Below are 23329 nucleotides of genomic sequence, written 5' to 3' on the forward strand. Positions count from 1 at the left end.
GATGTGTTACAAACGGAATGACAAACTTAATATACCCTCCATACTATGGTGGAGGGTATAACAAAAAACGCCGAGTTGCTTTCTAAATAATTCGCGATTTAAGTTGACATGTTTAGGGGTTTTTTAGGTTTTCACGATTTTGGTTGGAAACTGGAAGTCCTATCGAAATGGGGCAAAAGAAAATGTTGTAGCTATGAAAACTCTCTACAAGATCCCTAGGTTGTACCATTTTTGAGATATCTAAGTTTAAGTTGGGAAATTGCAGTCATGACACTGTTTTATAAGGAGATGATACGGTCAGTGCACTGTCCAAATTTGAACTTCTATATCTCAAAAACGGTAAAACCTACGAAAATACCATAAAAGTCAGTCTTGTAGAGAATTTTCATAGCTACAACATTTTTTTGTCCCATATCGATAGGACTTGCGGTATCCAAGCAAAATCGTGAAAACCTAAAAAACCCTTAAAAATGCCGACTTGAATCCCGATTTATTTAAAAAGCGCTCCGGCGATTATTTTTGTTTTTTTTTATTTTTCTCATCTATGAACATTGTATCTTCAGAATCCGCAAAAAATTCCCAGGTGTAAGTACCGTTTATTTAAAGTTTCAATATGTCTGTAATTAAGTACAGACATTTCAATACTACTAGAATCTTTGGTATTGAAAATATTTGGTCCCTATAGAAGGATACCTCCCGATTATCCCTAAAATCGGCCGAAATGGCTGAAATTGGAAGTTAGTCTTCGTTGGAAGTGTGGGGAATATTACTTTTCAATTTTCCACTTTATGTTTAAAAAATATTTTCAATCACGTAGGCATTGATATTTATTTTTTGTTTGTCAATGTTATGAAAATTTTCAAAAATAATTTTTAGTCAGTTAGAAACAATAGCTCTTGTAATTCGGAATTTTAATTATATAAAATTTTGTTAGAAAATATTAAACCCTCGTTTTCTACATAGGTGACCCGCGACAAGTTGATTAATAATGGCGATTTCCGACGATGAACAATTTTCCTCTGCTTCTTCATCTCCACCTATTGGAATATCTCGTGTTGGTGTAAAATCCCACCATTTTGAAAGACAAATCCTAAGCTTTGGTTCCGCCAATTGAAAGCCAATTTTTTAATGCTGGAATTACGCAGGATGAAACGAAATACCATACATTGGTTGGATCAATTGAGACGAATATTCTCAACACTGTAAGTCATATCATCGAGAATCCCCCATCCATCAATAATTATGAAGCATTAAAGACGGCAATGCTAGCTGAATTTCAAGATTCTGAAGAAAGAAGATTGAAGAAATTTTTGGAGAATGTCGAAATGGGCTATGGAAAACCATCTACCGTACTAAGGGAGATGCGCCAGCTATCATCAGGGAAAGTATCAGACGACATGCTCAAATCTTTGTGGTTTCAACGTTTACCAACCATGATAAAAACAGTCTTATCCGTAAGTACCGACAGCCCGGACAAACTTGCAGTCATGGCGGATAAAATTAATGATCAACTCGGTAATTCATCGATATCACAAGTTAGTAAGGAGAATTCGTGTTCGCGGTTGGATCGCATTGAAGGTCAGGTGAGTGAAATTTTGAAACAAATCGATAAGCTGTCAATTAACGCTGGACATCGTGAAAGGAGTAAGTAAGCAGAAATCGAAATTCCAGTCAATCTCTTGATACTTGTGGACGTCTATGCTGGTATCATTTCAAATTTGGAAGTAAGGCATCCAAGTGTCGCTCACCGTGTACATATAAGACGGAAAACTAAAACTCCTTCGTCTATAGTGACGGACGAAGGGGGGTTTGAAGCTATGTCGCCTAATTTTAAGAGACACACATAAAAATCAGCTGTTCCTCGTGGATACCGGTGCGGATGTGTCTGTGATACCCGCTTCAATTTTGCAAAAACGTTCAGCGCCTCATGACATGGAGCTCCTCGCCGCCAATAACACTACTATAAGAACTTATGGTGAAAAAATCTTGGGTTGCGAAGAAATTTTGTTTGGCCATTTATAATTGCTGACGTAGCACAATCAATTATTGGGTCCAATTTTCTGAAGCATTTCGATTTGCTAGTTGATGTTAGAAGACACTGCCTAATTGACAAGAAAACAAACATGAGAATTGTGTAACAAGCAATACGACTCCAAGAGATTCCCCTTTCCACTCTCTTTTAGAAGAATTCAAGGATATCACTAAACTGTCTACTAAATTGTGTCCTGTCAAACATTCCGTGAAACATCACATTGAAACAAAAGGATTGCCCGTCCATAGCAAGCCCAGAAGATTTTCTCCTGAAAAGCTGAACATTGTAAAGAAGGAATTTGAATATATGGTGGAACTTGGAATTTGTCGTCCCTCGATGAGCAGTTGGTCAAGCCCACCCCATTTAGTACCCAAACAAACAATTCGAATTCACACGAATGCCATTTGGTTTGTGCAATGTTGCACAAACATTTCAGCGTTTCATGAATGAGGTCCTTAGAGGTCTTGATTTTTGCTACGTATATATCGATGACGTACTAATTGCTTCAGCAAATTTGGAAGAACATAAGAAACATCTACGTTTATTATTTGAGCGATTAAGAACTTACCATTAATGTCTCCAAGTATGAATTCGGTAAGTCAGAACGCGTAGAAGTGATCAAAAATTATACGTTACCCGAAACTGTTCTGGAGTTAAGCCGATTTCTTGGTCTTATAAATTTCTATAGTCGATTTACACCAAACGCTGCCGAAGCACAAGCCGCTCTTCATGAAGTTAAGAAGGAACAGAAAAAGAACGACAAACGGAAGATTGAATGGACTCAAGATCTCAGAAATACATTTGAAGAGTACAAAAATCAACTTGCAAATGATACACTTCTTTCTTATCCTGTCCAGGGTGTGCCTACATCTCTTTGGGTCGATGCATCTGACTTTGGTATGGGTGCAGTTCTTCAAGAGTATGTCAATGATAAATGGGTACCTCTTGGATTCTATTCCAAAAAGTTTTCAGAAACGCAACGCAGATATAGTACGTATGATCGCGAACTACAAGCGGCATATTCCGGTCTGAAACATATTCAATATTTTAATATAGGGCAATCATTTGCACCGACCATAAAAATCATTCGTTTGCATTTCTACGAAAATCAGAAAAAGCATCACCGAGACGATTACGCCAACTAGACTACATTGGTCAGCATACCACGGATATCCGATATATTCGAGGAAAAGATAACGTGACAGCTGATTTATTTTCCAGATTGGATAAGATTGAAATGCCTTAATCATTTAATTTCAACGACTTAGCAAAGGATCAAGAAACTGACGAAGGACTAATTTCAATGTTAGCATCTACGGAACACAGTCTTTCTCACAAGAAAATCAAAATGACCGAATCAGAACAGGAATTATATTTCGATTGTTCAACAAAGAATATTCCACCTTTTGTCACGAAGAGATTCCGAAGAGACATATTTAATTTAGTCCACAGTTTATCACATCCAGGAACTCGATCCACTCTCAAACTTATAGCTGATCGTTTTGTGTGGCCATCGATAAAAGCTGATGTATCATCTTGGGCAAAAACATGTGTTACTTGCCAAATGTCAAAAGTAAGAAGACATACCAAAGGCGTTGAAGGTTCATATCCTGTTCCAGACAAGCGATCAGCATCGACATCGTTGGGCCTTTACCATCTTCGAAAGGTTATAGATATTGCCTCACCTGCATTGACCGTTTCACAAGATGGGCGGAAACGATACCTATAGAAGACATCACAGCTGAAACTGTGGCTTCTGCATTTCTACAAGGCTGGGTGGCTAGATTTGGTGTTCCAAAGCAAATTACAACTGATCAAGGACAACAATTTGAATCCCAATTGTTTCGAGAGTTAGCTAAGGTAATTGCATCAAAAGTTATTAACACGACGTCTTATCATCCACAGACTAATGGACAAATCGAGAGGTGGCACCGAACTCTGAAAAATTGCATCAAATGTCATACGGATAAAAACTGGGTTGACAAGTTACCGTTAATAATGCTAGGACTACGATGCTCAACATCCGCTAATTTGACATATTCACCTGCAGAGATGGTATATGGGACCACTCTACAGATTCCTGGTCAATTTGTAAGTGACAGTAAATATTCAGCCAGTAATGACTGGGTTTCAAATTTCTGTGAGCACATGGAGAAATTACGAACGTCAAAGGTACAACGTCATGTAAGTAGCTCTGTATATATTCCAACAGATATCGCAACACGTACACATGTATTTTTGAGAAATGATGCTGTGATGAAACCATTGCAACGGCCGCATAATGGACCGTACTTGGTAATACGTCGAGATGATAAAACTTTCACGATCAAGGTAAACAACATTGAAGAAGTCATGTCAATAGATCGTATAAAGCCTGCACGTATATTAGTCAACATTGAAGATGTACACCCTGAAAAAGTTCCAGAATCCGGAATGGTTACAAGAAGCAAGAAAAAATGTTAGTTTCAAGCGCAGCTGAAACTTGAGGGGGGTACTGTGGGGAATATTACTCTTCAATTTTCCACTTTATGTTTAAAAAATATTTTAAATTTTTCGTTTGTCAATGTTATGAAAATTTTCAAAAATAATTTTGAGACAGTTAGAAACATCCGTTCATGTAATTTGGAATTTTAATCAAATAAAATTTTGTAAGAAAATATTAAACCCTCGTTTTCTACAGGGTATAAAACTTTCTACCTGAAAATTGTCGGCGTAGGTCATCCGATTTTGGAAATTTTTAATGTTTTTGTCTCAATATCGGATCAAAATGCGTGAAGTTTGGTCTATAGTCTACGTTGGAGGTATAAAAATAACTGAAATTTGGTATTTATCCTTTGTTTTGAATATTCCATTAACTGAGTCGATCTAGCTCTGTGTGACCTTCCATCTTAACCTTGTATTCACGCTACTAGTCGCAATTTTGTTCGGATCGTCACTAAAATTGTAGACAAAAGGGTCCCAGAGAAGAAGAAACCTATTGATTTTGGTGATGGTCAGATAATATCCAGGGGTCAGAATGGGGAAACAGCTTTTTAACACATCGAACTAATGGTCGTAGACACTTAAAAATGACTCTCAATCTGACTCTGTGTGTCTGTCCATCCGTCATTCCATTTGGCCATCTAAACCTTGTAATCACACTACAAGTCGCAATTTTGATCAGATCATCAAAAAAGTTTTGGAAATGAGGATCCCAGTGAGGAAGAAGCCTATTGATTTTGGTGATGGTCAGATAATATTCAGGGCCCAGAATAGGCAAACAACTTTTGTGGAAAAGTAGTCAATATTTGATTTTTATGCGAAAATCTTCGTTTCTATTATCTATAAAAAATCTCAATGGTCAATCAACCAACCATTTTTACATTTTAATTGTAAGGACGAATATCCCAGCTTTGGTTGGGGGCATTTCAAATTAGAGGTCGTTTCTGCATTTACCAAAACCCTACCACTCTTTATAGCTCATACTGTTAACAATGTTAATTTTGAATTCTCTACAAACGCAGAGAATAATATTTTGTCATTACCTGGTAGATCAATAAATAAGTACATGTAGTTACTAAGCTTTTGCTAATGTTTGTCATATTTAGGGTAGTAGACCTGGGAAATAGTCTACTTGTCACACTTTAACCACATCTCTTATATATCACATCTCTTATAGTCAATTATCTTCCTACCTCACACAATTCAGTAAAATTGTTAACATAATTTTTTTTCATAATTATTTATTTTTTTGGTACAAAACTTTTCAACTTCATTAGTGCGACAGTTTTTATGATAATTTTCGAACTTCATTACAAAAGTTACAGTGATACTCAACATTAAATGGAAGCAGACGTTTTTATGGCTATGCTGCATATCGACAGACACTTTCCAACGTTTTTAATCAGACAATTGAGGCAGACGTTAAAATAAAAATTTATGAAATATATTTTTGCTAATTTTGAATACGAACTCTGGCGTAGCTATGGGAACTCAAAGGGGGATAAAATGTTCCATGGAGCAGTGATAGTTTTTAATTAGCAGATTACAACGTGATTTTGTCATTATAAAGAGAGAAACATATTTCTCTTTTGAATATTTCCAATTGTTGCATACGCCTCTGCCTTATAGTTCCACACTGAAAAATATATAACTGAATTAATTTATTAAATACTCAACACATGTTGACACTATGCCAGACATTAAACTGCCACTTTAAAGGCAGAGAAAAAAAAAAACGGGACGAAGAACAGAAAATTTCCCGAACAGCAACAAAATGGTAAATATTGCAAAAAAATGTAATGAACAAAAAATAACCGATGGCCGGAAAACCGATGACCGAAAGCTACATTGCCCCAATGTAAAAGAGCCATTGAAAAATTGTGCTTAATGACCAAGAAATTCGTTGGTCATTTATGTGGCTGTTGTTAATATAAATGAAATGTTGTGGAGGAACAAAAACGAAAAACCCGCTGGAACAATTCAGAATATCGAGAAGAATGATGAAGCAATAATAAAGTAAATTTAAACTATTTTTCTTCATTTCTTCCCACAACTGAAATGAACTCAAATTTGAGGTTGAATTATGGTGAGGTTAAACATTTAAACGATGTAAAAAGACCTCATGGTCTTCTATAAAAATACCTCATGGTCTTCTATAAGAAGACCTCATGGTCTTCTATAAGAAGACCTCTTGGTCTTCTATAAGTAGACCTCATGGTATTCTATAAGAAGACCTCATGGTCTTCTATAAGAAGACCTCATGGTCTTCTATAAGTAGACCTCATGGTATTCTATAAAAAGACCTCATGGTCTTCTATAAGAAGACCTCATGGTCTTCTATAAGAAGACCTCATGGTCTTCTATAAGAAGACCTCTTGGTATTCTATAAGAAGACCTCATGGTCTTCTATAAGAAGACCTCATGGTCTTCTATAAGTAGACCTCATGGTATTCTATAAAAAGACCTCATGGTCTTCTATAAAAATACCTCATGGTCTTCTATAAGAAGACCTCTTGGTCTTCTATAAGTAGACCTCATGGTATTCTATAAGAAGACCTCATGGTCTTCTATAAGAAGACCTCATGGTCTTCTATAAGTAGACCTCATGGTATTCTATAAAAAGACCTCTTGGTCTTCTATAAGTAGACCTCATGGTCTTTTATAAGTAGACCTCATGGTCTTCTGTAAGAAGACCTCATGGTCTTCTATAAGAAGACCTCATGGTCTTCTATAAGAAGACCTCATGGTCTCTTATAAGAAGACCTCATGGTCTTATATAAGAAGACCTCTTGGTCTTCTATAAGAAGACCTCGTGGTCTTCTATAAGAAGACCTCATGGTCTTCTATAAGAAGACCTCATGGTCTCTTATAAGAAGACCTCATGGTCTTCTATAAGAAGACCTCATGGTCTTCTATAAGAAGGCCTCATGGTCTTCTATAAGAAGGCCATATTGTCTTCTATAAGAAGACCTCATGGTCTTCTATAAGAAGACCTCATGGTCTTCTATAAGAAGACCTCATGGTCTTCTATAAGAAGACCTCATGGTCTTCTATAAGAAGACCTCATGGTCTTCTATAAGAAGGCCTCATGGTCTTCTATAAGAGGACCTCAGGGTCTTCCATAAGAAGACCTTATGGTATTCTATAAGAATACCTCATGGTCTTCTATAAGAAGATCTCAGGGTTTTCTATAAGAAGACCTTATGGTCTTCTATAAGTAGACCTCATGGTCTTCTATAAGAAGACCTAAGGGTCTTCTATAAGAAGACCTAAGGTTCTTCTATAAGAAGACCTTATGGTCTTCTATAAGAAGACCTCATGGTCTTCTATAAGAAGACCTCATGGTCTTCCATAAGAAGACCTCATGGTCTTCTATAAGAAGACCTCAGGGTCTTCTATAAGAAGACCTCATGGTCTTCAATATGAAGACCTCATGGTATTCTATAAGAAGGCCTCATGGTATTCTATATGAAGGCCATATTGTCTTCTATAAGAAGACCTCATGGTCTTCTATAAGAAGACCTCATGGTCTTCTATAAGAAGGCCTCATGGTCTTCTATAAGAAGACCTCATGGTCTTCTATAAGAGGACCTCAGGGTCTTCCATAAGAAGACCTCATGGTATTCTATAAGAATACCTCATGGTCTTCTATAAGAAGACCTCATGGTCTTCTATAAGAAGACCTCATGGTCTTCTATAAGAAGACCTCATGGTCTTCTATAAGAAGACCTCAGGGTCTTCTATAAGAAGACCTTATGGTCTTCTATAAGTAGACCTAAGGTTCTTCTATAAGAAGACCTTATGGTCTTCTATAAGAAGACCTCATGGTCTTCTATAAGAAGACCTCATGGTCTTCTATAAGAAGACCTCATGGTCTTCCATAAGAAGACCTCATGGTCTTCTATAAGAAGACCTCATGATCTTCTATAAGAAGACCTCATGGTCTTCTATAAGAAGACCTCAGGGTCTTCTATAAGAAGACCTCAGGGTTTTCTATAAGAGGACTTCAGGGTCTTCTATAAGAAGACCTCATGGTCTTCTATAAGAAGACCTCATAGTCTTCTATAAGAAGACCTCAGGGTCTTCTATAAGAAGACCTCAGGGTCTTCTATAAGAAGACCTCAGGGTCTTCTATAAGATGACCTCATGGTCTTCTATAAGAAGACCTCATGGTCTTCAATAAGAAAACCTCATGGTCTTCAATAAGAAAACCTCATGGTCTTCTATAAGAAGACCTCATGGTCTTCAATAAGAAAACCTCATGGTCTTCTATAAGAAGACCTCATGGTCTTCTATAAGAAGACCTCATGGTCTTCAATAAGAAGACCTCATGGTCTTCTATAAGAAGAGCTCATGGTCTTCTATAAGAAGACCTCATGGTCTTCAATAAGAAGACCTCATGGTCTTCTATAAGAAGACCTCATGGTCTTCTATAAGTAGACCTCATGGTCTTCTATAAGAAGACCTCATGTTCTTCAATATAAAGACCTCATGGTCTTCAATATGAAGACCTCATGGTCTTCAATAAGAAGACCTCATGGTTCTATAAGAATACCTCATGGTCTTCTAAGGGTCTTCTATAAGAAGACCTAAGGTTCTTCTATAAGAAGACCTTATGGTCTTCTATAAGAAGACCTCATGGTCTTCTATAAGAAGACCTCATGGTCTTCCATAAGAAGACCTCAGGGTTTTCTATAAGAAGACCTCAGGTTTTTCTATAAGAGGACTTCAGGGTCTTCTATAAGAAGACCTCATGGTCTTCTATAAGAAGACCTCATGGTCTTCTATAAGAAGACCTCATGGTCTTCTATAAGAAGACCTCATGGTCTTCAATAAGAAGACCTCATGGTCTTCTATAAGAAGACCTCATGGTCTTCTTATAGAAGACCTCATGGTGTTCTATAAGAAGACCTCATGGTCTTCTATAAGAAGACCTCATGGTCTTCAATAAGAAGACCTCATGGTCTTCTATAAGAAGACATCATGGTCTTCTATAAGAAGACCTCATGGTCTTCAATAAGAAGACCTTATGGTCTTCTATAAGAAGACCTCATGGTCTTCTATAAGAAGACCTCATGGTCTTCTATAAGAAGGCCTCATGGTCTTCTAAAAGAAGACCTCATGTTCTTCTATAAAAAGACCTCATGGTCTTCTAAAAGAAGACCTCATGGTCTTCTATAAGAAGACCTCATGGTCCTCAATAAGAAGACCTCATGGTCTTCTAAAAGAAGACCTCATGGTCTTCTATAAGAAGACCTCATGGTCTTCTATAAGAAGACCTCATGGTCTTCTAAAAGAAGACCTCATGGTCTTCTATAAAAAGACCTCATGGTCTTCTAAAAGAAGACCTCATGGTCTTCTATAAAAAGACCTCATGGTCTTCTATAAAAAGACCTCATAGTCTTCTATAAGAAGACATCATGGTCTTCTATAAAAAGACCTCATGGTATTCTATAAGAAGACCTCATGGTCCTCTATAAGAAGACATCATGGTTTTCTATAAGAAGACCTTATGGTCTTCAATAAGAAGACCTCATGGTCTTCTATAAGAAGACCTCATGGTCTTCTATAAGAAGACCTCATGGTCTTCTATAAGAAGACCTCATGGTCTTCTATAAGAAGACCTCATGGTCTTCTATAAGAAGACCTCATGGTCTTCTATAAGAGGACCTCAGAGTCTTCTATAAGAGGACCACAGGGTCTTCTATAAGAAGACCTCATGGTCTTCTATTAGAAGACCTCATGGTCTTATAGAAGACCATGAGGTCTTCTTATTGAAGACCATGAGGTCTTCTTATTGAAGACCATGAGGTCTTCTTATAGAAGACCATGAGGTCTTCTTATAGAAGACCATGAGGTCTTCTTATAGGAGACCATAAGGTCTTCTTATAGAAGACCCTTAGGTCCTCTTATAGAAGACCATGAGGTCTTCTTATAGAAGACCCTTATGTCTTCTTATAGAAGACCCTGAGGTCTTCTTACTTCATGGTATTCTATAAGAAGACCTCATGGTCTTCTATAAGAAGACCTCATGGTCTTCTATAAGAAGACCTCATGGTCTTCAATAAGAAGACCTCATGGTCTTCTATAAGAAGACCTCATGGTCTTCAATAAGAAGACCTCATGGTCTTCAATAAGAAGACCTCATGGTCTTCTATAAGAGGACCTAAGGGTCTTCTATAAGAAGACCTCATGGTCTTCTATAAGAGGACCTCAGGGTCTTCTATAAGAGGACCTCAGGGTCTTCTATAAGAAGACCTCATGGTCTTCTATTAGAAGACCTCATGGTCTTCTATAAGAAGACCTCATGGTCTTCTATAAGAAGACCTCAGGGTCTTCTATAAGAAGACCTAAGGGTCTTCTATAAGATGACCTCATGGTCTTCTATAAGAGGACCTAGGGGTCTTCTATAAGAAGACCTTATGGTCTTCTATAAGAAGACCTCATGGTCTTCTATAAGAAGACCTCATGGTCTTCAATAAGAAGACCTCATGGCCTTCTATAAGAAGACCTCATGGTCTTCAATAAGAAGACCTCATGGTCTTCTATAAGAAGACCTCATGGTCTTCAATAAGAAGACCTCATGGTCTTCTATAAGAAGACCTCATGGTGTTCTATAAGAAGACCTCATGGTCTTCTATAAGAAGACCTCATGGTCTTCAATAAGAAGACCTCATGGTCTTCTATAAGAAGACATCATGGTCTTCTATAAGAAGACCTCATGGTCTTCAATAAGAAGACCTTATGGTCTTCTATAAGAAGACCTCATGGTCTTCTATAAGAAGACCTCATGGTCTTCTATAAGAAGGCCTCATGGTCTTCTAAAAGAAGACCTCATGTTCTTCTATAAAAAGACCTCATGGTCTTCTAAAAGAAGACCTCATGGTCTTCTATAAGAAGACCTCATGGTCCTCAATAAGAAGACCTCATGGTCTTCTAAAAGAAGACCTCATGGTCTTCTATAAGAAGACCTCATGGTCTTCTATAAGAAGACCTCATGGTCTTCTAAAAGAAGACCTCATGGTCTTCTATAAAAAGACCTCATGGTCTTCTAAAAGAAGACCTCATGGTCTTCTATAAAAAGACCTCATGGTCTTCTATAAAAAGACCTCATAGTCTTCTATAAGAAGACATCATGGTCTTCTATAAAAAGACCTCATGGTATTCTATAAGAAGACCTCATGGTCCTCTATAAGAAGACATCATGGTTTTCTATAAGAAGACCTTATGGTCTTCAATAAGAAGACCTCATGGTCTTCTATAAGAAGACCTCATGGTCTTCTATAAGAAGACCTCATGGTCTTCTATAAGAAGACCTCATGGTCTTCTATAAGAAGACCTCATGGTCTTCTATAAGAAGACCTCATGGTCTTCTATAAGAAGACCTCATGGTCTTCTATAAGAGGACCTCAGAGTCTTCTATAAGAGGACCACAGGGTCTTCTATAAGAAGACCTCTTCTTATTGAAGACCATGAGGTCTTCTTATTGAAGACCATGAGGTCTTCTTATAGAAGACCATGAGGTCTTCTTATAGAAGACCATGAGGTCTTCTTATAGGAGACCATAAGGTCTTCTTATAGAAGACCCTTAGGTCCTCTTATAGAAGACCCTTATGTCTTCTTATAGAAGACCCTGAGGTCTTCTTACTTCATGGTATTCTATAAGAAGACCTCATGGTCTTCTATAAGAAGACCTCATGGTCTTCTATAAGAAGACCTCATGGTCTTCAATAAGAAGACCTCATGGTCTTCTATAAGAAGACCTCATGGTCTTCAATAAGAAGACCTCATGGTCTTCAATAAGAAGACCTCATGGTCTTCTATAAGAGGACCTAAGGGTCTTCTATAAGAAGACCTCATGGTCTTCTATAAGAGGACCTCAGGGTCTTCTATAAGAGGACCTCAGGGTCTTCTATAAGAAGACCTCATGGTCTTCTATTAGAAGACCTCATGGTCTTCTATAAGAAGACCTCATGGTCTTCTATAAGAAGACCTCAGGGTCTTCTATAAGAAGACCTAAGGGTCTTCTATAAGATGACCTCATGGTCTTCTATAAGAGGACCTAGGGGTCTTCTATAAGAAGACCTTATGGTCTTCTATAAGAAGACCTCATGGTCTTCTATAAGAAGACCTCATGGTCTTCAATAAGAAGACCTCATGGCCTTCTATAAGAAGACCTCATGGTCTTCAATAAGAAGACCTCATGGTCTTCTATAAGAAGACCTCATGGTCTTCAATAAGAAGACCTCATGGTCTTCTATAAGAAGACCTCATGGTCTTCAATAAGAAGACCTCATGGTCTTCTATAAGAAGACCTCATGGTCTTCAATAAGAAGACCTCATGGTCTTCTATAAGAAGACCTCATGGTCTTCAATAAGAAGACCTCATGGCCTTCTATAAGAAGACCTCATGGTCTTCAATAAGAAGACCTCATGGCCTTCTATAAGAAGACCTCATGGCCTTCTATAAGAAGACCTCATGGTCTTCTATAAGAAGACCTCATGGTCTTCTATAAGAAGACCTCATGGTCTTCTATAAGAAGACCTCATGGCCTTCTATAAGAAGACCTCATGGCCTTCTATAAGAAGACCTCATGGTCTTCAATAAGAAGACCTCATGGCCTTCTATAAGAAGACCTCATGGCCTTCTATAAGAAGACCTCATGGTCTTCTATAAGAAGACCTCATGGCCTTCTATAAGAAGGCCTCATGGCCTTCTATAAGAAGACCTCATGGTCTTCTATAAGAAGACCTCATGGTCTTCTATAAGAAGACCTCATAATCTTCTATAAGAAGACCTCATGGCCTTCTATAAGAAGACCTCATGGCCTTCTATAAGAAGACCTCATGGTCTTCTATAAGAAGGCCTCATGGCCTTCTATAAGAAGGCCTCATGGCCTTCTATAAGAAGACCGCATGGTCTTCTATAAGAAGACCTCATGGTCTTCTATAAGAAGACCTCATGGTCTTCTATAAGAAGGCCTCATGGTCTTCAATAAGAAGACCTCATGGTCTTCAATAAGAAGACCCCATGGCCTTCTATAAGAAGACCTCATGGCCTTCTATAAGAAGACCTCATGGTCTTCTATAAGAAGACCTCATGGTCTTCTATAAGAAGACCTCATGGTCTTCAATAAGAAGACCTCATGGTCTTCAATAAGAAGACCTCATGGCCTTCTATAAGAAGACCTCATGGCCTTCTATAAGAAGACCTCATGGCCTTCTATAAGAAGACCTCATGGTCTTCTATAAGAAGACCTCATGGTCTTCTATAAGAAGACCTCATTGTCTTCTATAAGAAGGCCTCATGGTCTTCTAAAAGAAGACCTCATGTTCTTCTATAAAAAGACCTCATGGTCTTCTAAAAGAAGACCTCATGGTCTTCTATAAAAAGACCTCATGGTCTTCTATAAGAAGACATCATGGTCTTCTATAAGAAGACCTCATGGTCTTCTATAAAAAGACCTCATGGTCTTCTATAAGAAGACCTCATGTTCATCTATAAGAAGACCTCATGGTCTTCTATAAGAAGACATCATGGTCTTCTATAAAAAGACCTCATGGTATTCTATAAGAAGACCTGATGGTCCTCTATAAGAAGACATCATGGTCTTCTAAAAGAAGACCTCATGGTCTTCTAAAAGAAGACCTCATGGTCTTCTATAAAAAGACCTCATGGTCTTCTAAAAGAAGACCTCATGGTCTTCTATAAAAAGACCTCATGGTCTTCTATAAAAAGACCTCATGGTCTTCTATAAGAAGACCTCATGTTCATCTATAAGAAGACCTCATGGTCTTCTATAAGAAGACATCATGGTCTTCTATAAAAAGACCTCATGGTATTCTATAAGAAGACCTCATGGTCCTCTATAAGAAGACATCATGGTTTTCTATAAGAAGACCTTATGGTCTTCAATAAGAAGACCTCATGGTCTTCTGTAAGAAGACCTCATGGTCTTCTATAAGAAGACCTCATGGTCTTCTATAAGAAGACCTCATGGTCTTCAATAAGAAGACCTCATGGTCTTATAAAAGACCCTGAGGTCCTCTTATAGAAGACCATGAGGTCTTCTTATAGAAGACCATGAGGTCTTCTTATAGAAGACCATGACCTCAGGGTCTTCTATAAGAGGACCTCAGGGTCTTCTATAAGAAGACCTCATGGTCTTCTATTAGAAGACCTCATGGTCTTCTATAAGAAGACCTCATGGTCTTCTATAAGAAGACCTCAGGGTCTTCTATAAGAAGACCTAAGGGTCTTCTATAAGATGACCTCATGGTCTTCTATAAGAGGACCTAAGGGTCTTCTATAAGAAGACCTTATGGTCTTCTATAAGAAGACCTCATGGTCTTCTATAAGAAGACCTCATGGTCTTCTATTAGAAGACCTCATGGTCTTCTATAAGAAGACCTCATGGTCTTCTATAAGAAGACCTCATGGTATTCAATAAGAAGACCTCATGGCCTTCTATAAGAAGACCTCATGGTCTTCTATAAGAAGACCTCATGGTCTTCTATAAGAAGACCTCATGGTCTTCAATAAGAAGACCTCATGGTCTTCTATAAGAAGACCTCATGGTCTTCAATAAGAAGACCTCATGGCCTTCTATAAGAAGACCTCATGGTCTTCTATAAGAAGACCTCATGGTCTTCAATAAGAAGACCTCATGGTCTTCAATAAGAAGACCTCATGGCCTTCTATAAGAAGACCTCATGGTCTTCTATAAGAAGACCTCATGGTCTTCTATAAGAAGACCTCAGGGTCTTCTATAAGAAGGCCTCAGGGTCTTCTATAAGAAGACCTCAGGGTCTTCTATAAGAAGACCTCAGGGTCTTCTATAAGAAGACCTAAGGGTCTTCTGTAAGAAGACCTAAGGGTCTTTTATAAGAAGACCTCATGGTCTTCTATAAGAGGACCTCAGGGTCTTCTATAAGAAGTCCTAAGGGTCTTCTGTAAGAAGACCTAAGGGTCTTCTATAAGAAGACCTCAGGGTCTTCTATAAGAAGACCTAAGGGCCTTTCTTAAGAAGACCTAAGGGTCTTTTATAAGAAGACCTCATTGTCTTCTATAAGAGGACCTAAGGGTCTTCTATAAGAAGACCTCATGGTCTTCTATAAGAGGACCTCAGGGTCTTCTATAAGAGGACCTCAGGGTCTTCTATAAGAGGACCTCAGGGTCTTCTATAAGAAGACCTCATGGTCTTCTATAAGAAGACCTCATGGTCTTCTATTAGAAGACCTCATGGTCTTCTATAAGGAGACCTCATGGTCTTCTATTAGAAGACCTCATGGTCTTCTATAAGAAGTCCTCATGGTCTTCTATAAGAAGACCTCATGGTCTTCTATATAAGAAGACCTCATGGTCTTCTATAGAAGACCTCATAGTCTTCTATTAGAAGACCTCATGGTCTTCTATAAGAAGACCTCATGGTCTTCTATAAGAAGATTTCATGGTCTTCTATAAGAAGACCTCATGGTCTTCTATAAGAAGACCTCATGGTCTTCTATAAGAAGACCTCATGGACTTCTATAAGAAGATCTCATGGTCTTCTATAAGAGGACCTCATGGTCTTCTATAAGAAGACATCATGTTCTTCTATAAGAACACCTCATGGTCTTCTATAAGAAGAATTCGTGGTCTTCTATAAGATGACCTCATGGGCTTCTTTAGGAAGACCTCATGGGCTTCTATAAGAAGACCTCATGGTCTTCTATAAGAAGACCTCGTGGTCTTCTATAAGAGGACCTCATGGTCTTCTATAAGAAGACATCATGTTCTTCTATAAGAACACCTCATGGTCTTCTATAAGAAGAATTCGTGGTCTTCTATAAGATGACCTCATGGGCTTCTTTAGGAAGACCTCATGGGCTTCTATAAGAAGACCTCATGGTCTTCTATAAGAAGACCTCATGGTCTTCTATAAGAAGACCTCGTGGTCTTCTATAAGAAGACCTCATGGTCTTCTATAAGTAGACCTTATTGTCTTCTATAAGAAGACCTCATGGTCTTCTTTAAGAAGACTTCATGGTCTTCTATTAGAATTCCTCATGGTCTTCTATTAGAATTCCTCATGGTCTTCTATAAGAAGACCCCATGGTCTTCTATAAGTAGACCCCATGGTCTTCTATAAGAAGACCCCATGGTCTTTTATTAGAAGACCTCATGTTCTTCTATAAGAAAGACCTCATGGTCTTCTATAAGAGGACCTCAGGGTCTTTTATAAGATTACCTCAGGGTCTTTTATAAGATTACCTCAGTGTCTTCTATAAGAAGTCTTCGTGGTCTTCTTTAAGAAAGAAGAAGAATTCATGGTCTTCTATAAGAGGAAGGCCTCGCGTTCATTTATAAGAAGAAGAACTCATGGAATTCTGTCTGTATTTGGTTTTCCTTGGGGTATGAAACTTTCCACTCCAAATTTGTTAGTATAGACCCATGTCTGCATATAGCCCCATATAGAACGATACCTCCAATTTTCGGTGTTTTGGAGGTTGTGGCCTCAATATCTCACCGAAATTTGGTATTTTGTCCTCTTTGGTGGGATTAAACTTTCCACTTGATATTTGTCGGTATAGACATTTAGACCTCCTAGAGCGGTAACTTTCAATTTTCTGCGTTTTGAAGATTGTGGATTCAATATCCACCGCATAGGCTGAAATTTAGTATTTAGTCTTCGTTGGGGGTATAAAATGTTCCACCTGAAATTTGACGGCATAGCCCCCAAAAAAAAAAAGTGGTTCACGATTTGCGGTATTTTGAAGGTTTTATCCTTATTATCACACCCACACACCTTATTATCACACCTTCATATAATTGTTTTGGTTTTATATTTGTAATTTATTTTGTTAATTGTCTTTTAAAATCTTCATACATACCGACAACATCCAAATAGCCAACTTGCGATTTCATTGGATCCGTATTGATTTGACACATATACCAGCCTTTGTCACTTTCTTTGATATCCTTGATGCGCATTATCCATGTTTTGTGCTCCCTCCGTGTTTTGAATGCCAATGCGTTGATTTTTTGTGATGACATGATTTTGTATCGTCAATATTGTTTGGGTATCAACACGCAACCACGCCACCTGTAAAAAGAAATGAAAAATTGTTTTTGAAAAGGGCACTGTGACAGATTTGAAATAAATTGCTTTAAAACACGTTTTTAACAAAAAGAAGAATAAAGTATTGGGGTGGGAAATGGAAATTCAAAAACAAAATGTTTACAAATAAAAAAATTCTACAATATGCGGACTGAAGGCTGTTGGCTGGAAAGCAACCTAAAAAAGAAGGTGGTGGATTATAAAGTAGGTTGCCGAAGGTTCACTAGAGTCCTCAACAGAATCTTAATCACTCTGTAATCCTGAAAAAATGGACTCTCCTGGTTGAAGTGAAAAACATTGTCTTCCTTCTACAACTTCTACTTTGCTCTCAAAGACATTTCCTGTATTTCTTTAAAATTCCTCTCTTGTGTATTTTCAATCCTCATCCCGATTTCTCCCTTTATTGAATCATTTGTCACAATTTTGCACCTACCTGACTGTTGCACTTTTCAAATATGTGTGTGAATAATTTCTTTATTATAAAACAAAGTTGATGTGTAAACGGAACCGCCTCCTGGGCCTGAACATAATAAATCCTAAAATTTGCTTTTAATTTACTGCCATTGTTGCTGTTTGTTTGTTTGCAAGGGTGTGTTTGTTGCGTTGCCGCGAACAACCTTCACCAGCAGTTAAACACACTTATTGTCATTGAATTATGTATGTTTAGTTTAGTATTTCTCTTCCCCGGGGGAATTTCTAAACCACGAACAGTGTGGGGAAGGTAGTAATGCACGCACTTTTTTCCATGACATGTGAACATGAGGTGGATTTATTAATTATAAGGAAAATATTCTTTACAAATCCACGTTTATTGGTCTAAGGATGGATGAAAAAATATTCTTTAAAAATCCACGTTTATTGGTCTAAGGATGGATGAAAAAATATTCTTTAAAAATCCACGTTTATTGGTCTAAGGATGGATGAAAAAATATTCTTTAAAAATCCACGTTTATTGGTCTAAGGATGGATGAAAAAATATTCTTTAAAAATCCACGTTTATTGGTCTAAGGATGGATGAAAAAATATTCTTTAAAAATCCACGTTTATTGGTCTAAGGATGGATGAAAAAATATTCTTTAAAAATCCACGTTTATTGGTCTAAGGATGGATGAAAAAATATTCTTTAAAAATCCACGTTTATTGGTCTAAGGATGGATGAAAAAATATTCTTTAAAAATCCACGTTTATTGGTCTAAGGATGGATGAAAAAATATTCTTTAAAAATCCACGTTTATTGGTCTAAGGATGGATGAAAAAATATTCTTTAAAAATCCACGTTTATTGGTCTAAGGATGGATGAAAAAATATTCTTTAAAAATCCACGTTTATTGGTCTAAGGATGGATGAAAAAATATTCTTTAAAAATCCACGTTTATTGGTCTAAGGATGGATGAAAAAATATTCTTTAAAAATCCACGTTTATTGGTCTAAGGATGGATGAAAAAATATTCTTTAAAAATCCACGTTTATTGGTCTAAGGACGGATGAAAAAATATTCTTTAAAAATCCACGTTTATTGGTCTAAGGATGGATCAAAAAATATTCTTTAAACATCCACGTTTATTGGTCTAAGGATGGATGAAAAAATATTCTTTAAAAATCCACGTTTATTGGTCTAAGGATGGATGAAAAAATATTCTTTAAAAATCCACGTTTATTGGTCTAAGGATGGATGAAAAAATATTCTTTAAAAATCCACGTTTATTGGTCTAAGGATGGATGAAAAAATATTCTTTAAAAATCCACGTTTATTGGTCTAAGGATGGATGAAAAAATATTCTTTAAAAATCCACGTTTATTGGTCTAAGGATGGATGAAAAAATATTCTTTAAAAATCCACGTTTATTGGTCTAAGGATGGATGAAAAAATATTCTTTAAAAATCCACGTTTATTGGTCTAAGGATGGATCAAAAAATATTCTTTAAACATCCACGTTTATTGGTCTAAGGATGGATGAAAAAATATTCTTTAAAAATCCACGTTTATTGGTCTAAGGATGGATGAAAAAATATTCTTTAAAAATCCACGTTTATTGGTCTATGGATGGATGAAAAAATATTCTTTAAAAATCCACGTTTATTGGTCTAAGGGTCCTTGAAAAAAATATTCTTTAAAAATCCACGTTTATTGGTCTAAGGATGGATGAAAAATATTCTTTAAAATCCACGTTTATTGGTCTATGGATGGATGAAAAAATATTCTTTAAAAATCCACGTTTATTGGTCTAAGGGTCCTTGAAAAAAATATTCTTTAAAAATCCACGTTTATTGGTCTAAGGGTCCTTGAAAAAAATATTCTTTAAAAATCCACGTTTATTGGTCTAAGGATGGATTAAAAAATATTCTTTAAAAATCCAAGTTTATTGGTCTAAGGATGGATGAAAAAATATTCTTTAAAAATCCACGTTTATTGGTCTAAGGGTCCTTGAAAAAAATATTCTTTAAAAATCCACGTTTATTGGTCTAAGGATGGATGAAAAATATTCTTTAAAATCCACGTTTATTGGTCTATGGATGGATGAAAAAATATTCTTTAAAAATCCACGTTTATTGGTCTAAGGGTCCTTGAAAAAAATATTCTTTAAAAATCCACGTTTATTGGTCTAAGGATGGATGAAAAAATATTCTTTAAAAATCCAAGTTTATTGGTCTAAGGATGGATGAAAAAATATTCTTTAAAAATCCACGTTTATTCTTTAAAAATCCACGTTTATTGGTCTAAGGATGGATGAAAAAATATTCTTTAAAAATCCACGTTTATTGGTCTAAGGATGGATGAAAAATATTCTTTAAAAATCCACGTTTATTGGTCTAAGGATGGATGAAAAAATATTCTTTAAAAATCCACGTTTATTGTCTAAGGATGGATGAAAAAATATTCTTTAAAAATCCACGTTTATTGGTCTAAGGATGGATGAAAAAATATTCTTTAAAAATCCACGTTTATTGGTCTAAGGATGGATCAAAAAATATTCTTTAAACATCCACGTTTATTGGTCTAAGGATGGATGAAAAAATATTCTTTAAAAATCCACGTTTATTGGTCTAAGGATGGATGAAAAAATATTCTTTAAAAATCCACGTTTATTGGTCTATGGATGGATGAAAAAATATTCTTTAAAAATCCACGTTTATTGGTCTAAGGGTCCTTGAAAAAAAATATTCTTTAAAAATCCACGTTTATTGGTCTAAGGATGGATGAAAAATATTCTTTAAAATCCACGTTTATTGGTCTATGGATGGATGAAAAAATATTCTTTAAAAATCCACGTTTATTGGTCTAAGGGTCCTTGAAAAAAATATTCTTTAAAAATCCACGTTTATTGGTCTAAGGGTCCTTGAAAAAAATATTCTTTAAAAATCCACGTTTATTGGTCTAAGGATGGATTAAAAAATATTCTTTAAAAATCCAAGTTTATTGGTCTAAGGATGGATGAAAAAATATTCTTTAAAAATCCACGTTTATTGGTCTAAGGGTCCTTGAAAAAAATATTCTTTAAAAATCCACGTTTATTGGTCTAAGGATGGATGAAAAATATTCTTTAAAATCCACGTTTATTGGTCTATGGATGGATGAAAAAATATTCTTTAAAAATCCACGTTTATTGGTCTAAGGGTCCTTGAAAAAAATATTCTTTAAAAATCCACGTTTATTGGTCTAAGGATGGATGAAAAAATATTCTTTAAAAATCCACGTTTATTCTTTAAAAATCCACGTTTATTGGTCTAAGGATGGATGAAAAAATATTCTTTAAAAATCCACGTTTATTGGTCTAAGGATGGATGAAAAAATATTCTTTAAAAATCCACGTTTATTGGTCTAAGGATGGATGAAAAAATATTCTTTAAAAATCCACGTTTATTGGTCTAAGGATGGATGAAAAAATATTCTTTAAAAATCCACGTTTATTGGTCTAAGGATGGATGAAAAAATATTCTTTAAAAATCCACGTTTATTGGTCTAAGGACGGATGAAAAAATATTCTTTAAAAATCCACGTTTATTGGTCTAAGGATGGATGAAAAAATATTCTTTAAAAATCCACGTTTATTGGTCTAAGGATGGATGAAAAAATATTCTTTAAACATCCACGTTTATTGGTCTAAGGATGGATGAAAAAATATTCTTTAAAAATCCACGTTTATTGGTCTAAGGATGGATGAAAAAATATTCTTTAAAAATCCACGTTTATTGGTCTAAGGATGGATGAAAAAATATTCTTTAAAAATCCACGTTTATTGGTCTAAGGATGGATGAAAAAATATTCTTTAAAAATCCACGTTTATTGGTCTAAGGATGGATGAAAAAATATTCTTTAAAAATCCACGTTTATTGGTCTAAGGATGGATGAAAAAATATTCTTTAAAAATCCACGTTTATTGGTCTAAGGATGGATGAAAAAATATTCTTTAAAAATCCACGTTTATTGGTCTAAGGATGGATGAAAAAATATTCTTTAAAAATCCACGTTTATTGGTCTAAGGATGGATGAAAAAATATTCTTTAAAAATCCACGTTTATTGGTCTAAGGATGGATGAAAAAATATTCTTTAAAAATCCACGTTTATTGGTCTAAGGATGGATGAAAAAATATTCTTTAAAAAATCCACGTTTATTGGTCTAAGGACGGATGAAAAAATATTCTTTAAAAATCCACGTTTATTGGTCTAAGAATGGATGAAAAAATATTCTTTAAAAATCCACGTTTATTGGTCTAAGAATGGATGAAAAAATATTCTTTAAACATCCACGTTTATTGGTCTAAGGATGGATGAAAAAATATTCTTTAAAAATCCACGTTTATTGGTCTAAGGATGGATGAAAAAATATTTCTTTAAAAATCCACGTTTATTGGTCTAAGGATGGATAAAAAAATATTCTTTAAACATCCACGTTTATTGGTCTAAGGATGGATGAAAAAATATTCTTTAAAAATCCACGTTTATTGGTCTAAGGATGGATGAAAAAATATTCTTTAAAAATCCACGTTTATTGGTCTATGGATGGATGAAAAAATATTCTTTAAAAATCCACGTTTATTGGTCTAAGGGTCCTTGAAAAAAATATTCTTTAAAAATCCACGTTTATTGGTCTAAGGATGGATGAAAAATATTCTTTAAAAATCCACGTTTATTGGTCTAAGGATGGATGAAAAATATTCTTTAAAATCCACGTTTATTGGTCTATGGATGGATGAAAAAATATTCTTTAAAAATCCACGTTTATTGGTCTAAGGGTCCTTGAAAAAATATTCTTTAAAAATCCACGTTTATTGGTCTAAGGGTCCTTGAAAAAAATATTCTTTAAAAATCCACGTTTATTGGTCTAAGGATGGATGAAAAAATATTCTTTAAAAATCCACGTTTATTGGTCTAAGGATGGATGAAAAAATATTCTTTAAAAATCCAAGTTTATTGGTCTAAGGATGGATGAAAAAATATTCTTTAAAAATCCACGTTTATTCTTTAAAAATCCACGTTTATTGGTCTAAGGATGGATGAAAAAATATTCTTTAAAAATCCACGTTTATTGGTCTAAGGATGGATGAAAAAATATTCTTTAAAAATCCACGTTTATTGGTCTAAGGATGGATGAAAAAATATTCTTTAAAAATCCACGTTTATTGGTCTAAGGATGGATGAAAAAATATTCTTTAAAAATCCACGTTTATTGGTCTAAGGATGGATGAAAAAATATTCTTTAAAAATCCACGTTT

At 35.7% G+C, this 23329-nt stretch overlaps 1 protein-coding gene across 1 annotated transcript in view; it reads right to left on the reverse strand.

The window, feature by feature from the left end:
- The window catches only part of DIP-eta (Dpr-interacting protein eta), a 193996-nt gene that overhangs the window by 57388 nt on the left and 113279 nt on the right, over positions 1–23329 (reverse strand). The window contains 2 exon segments of the mRNA XM_073967259.1: positions 17387–17504; positions 17506–17598. Of these exon segments, the coding sequence (XP_073823360.1) occupies positions 17387–17504; positions 17506–17598 (211 nt within the window).

This window comes from Musca autumnalis, unplaced genomic scaffold (genome assembly GCF_047663935.1).
Source record: "Musca autumnalis isolate F117 unplaced genomic scaffold, ASM4766393v1 scaffold_2, whole genome shotgun sequence".
Classification (NCBI taxonomy): Eukaryota; Metazoa; Arthropoda; class Insecta; order Diptera; family Muscidae; genus Musca; species Musca autumnalis.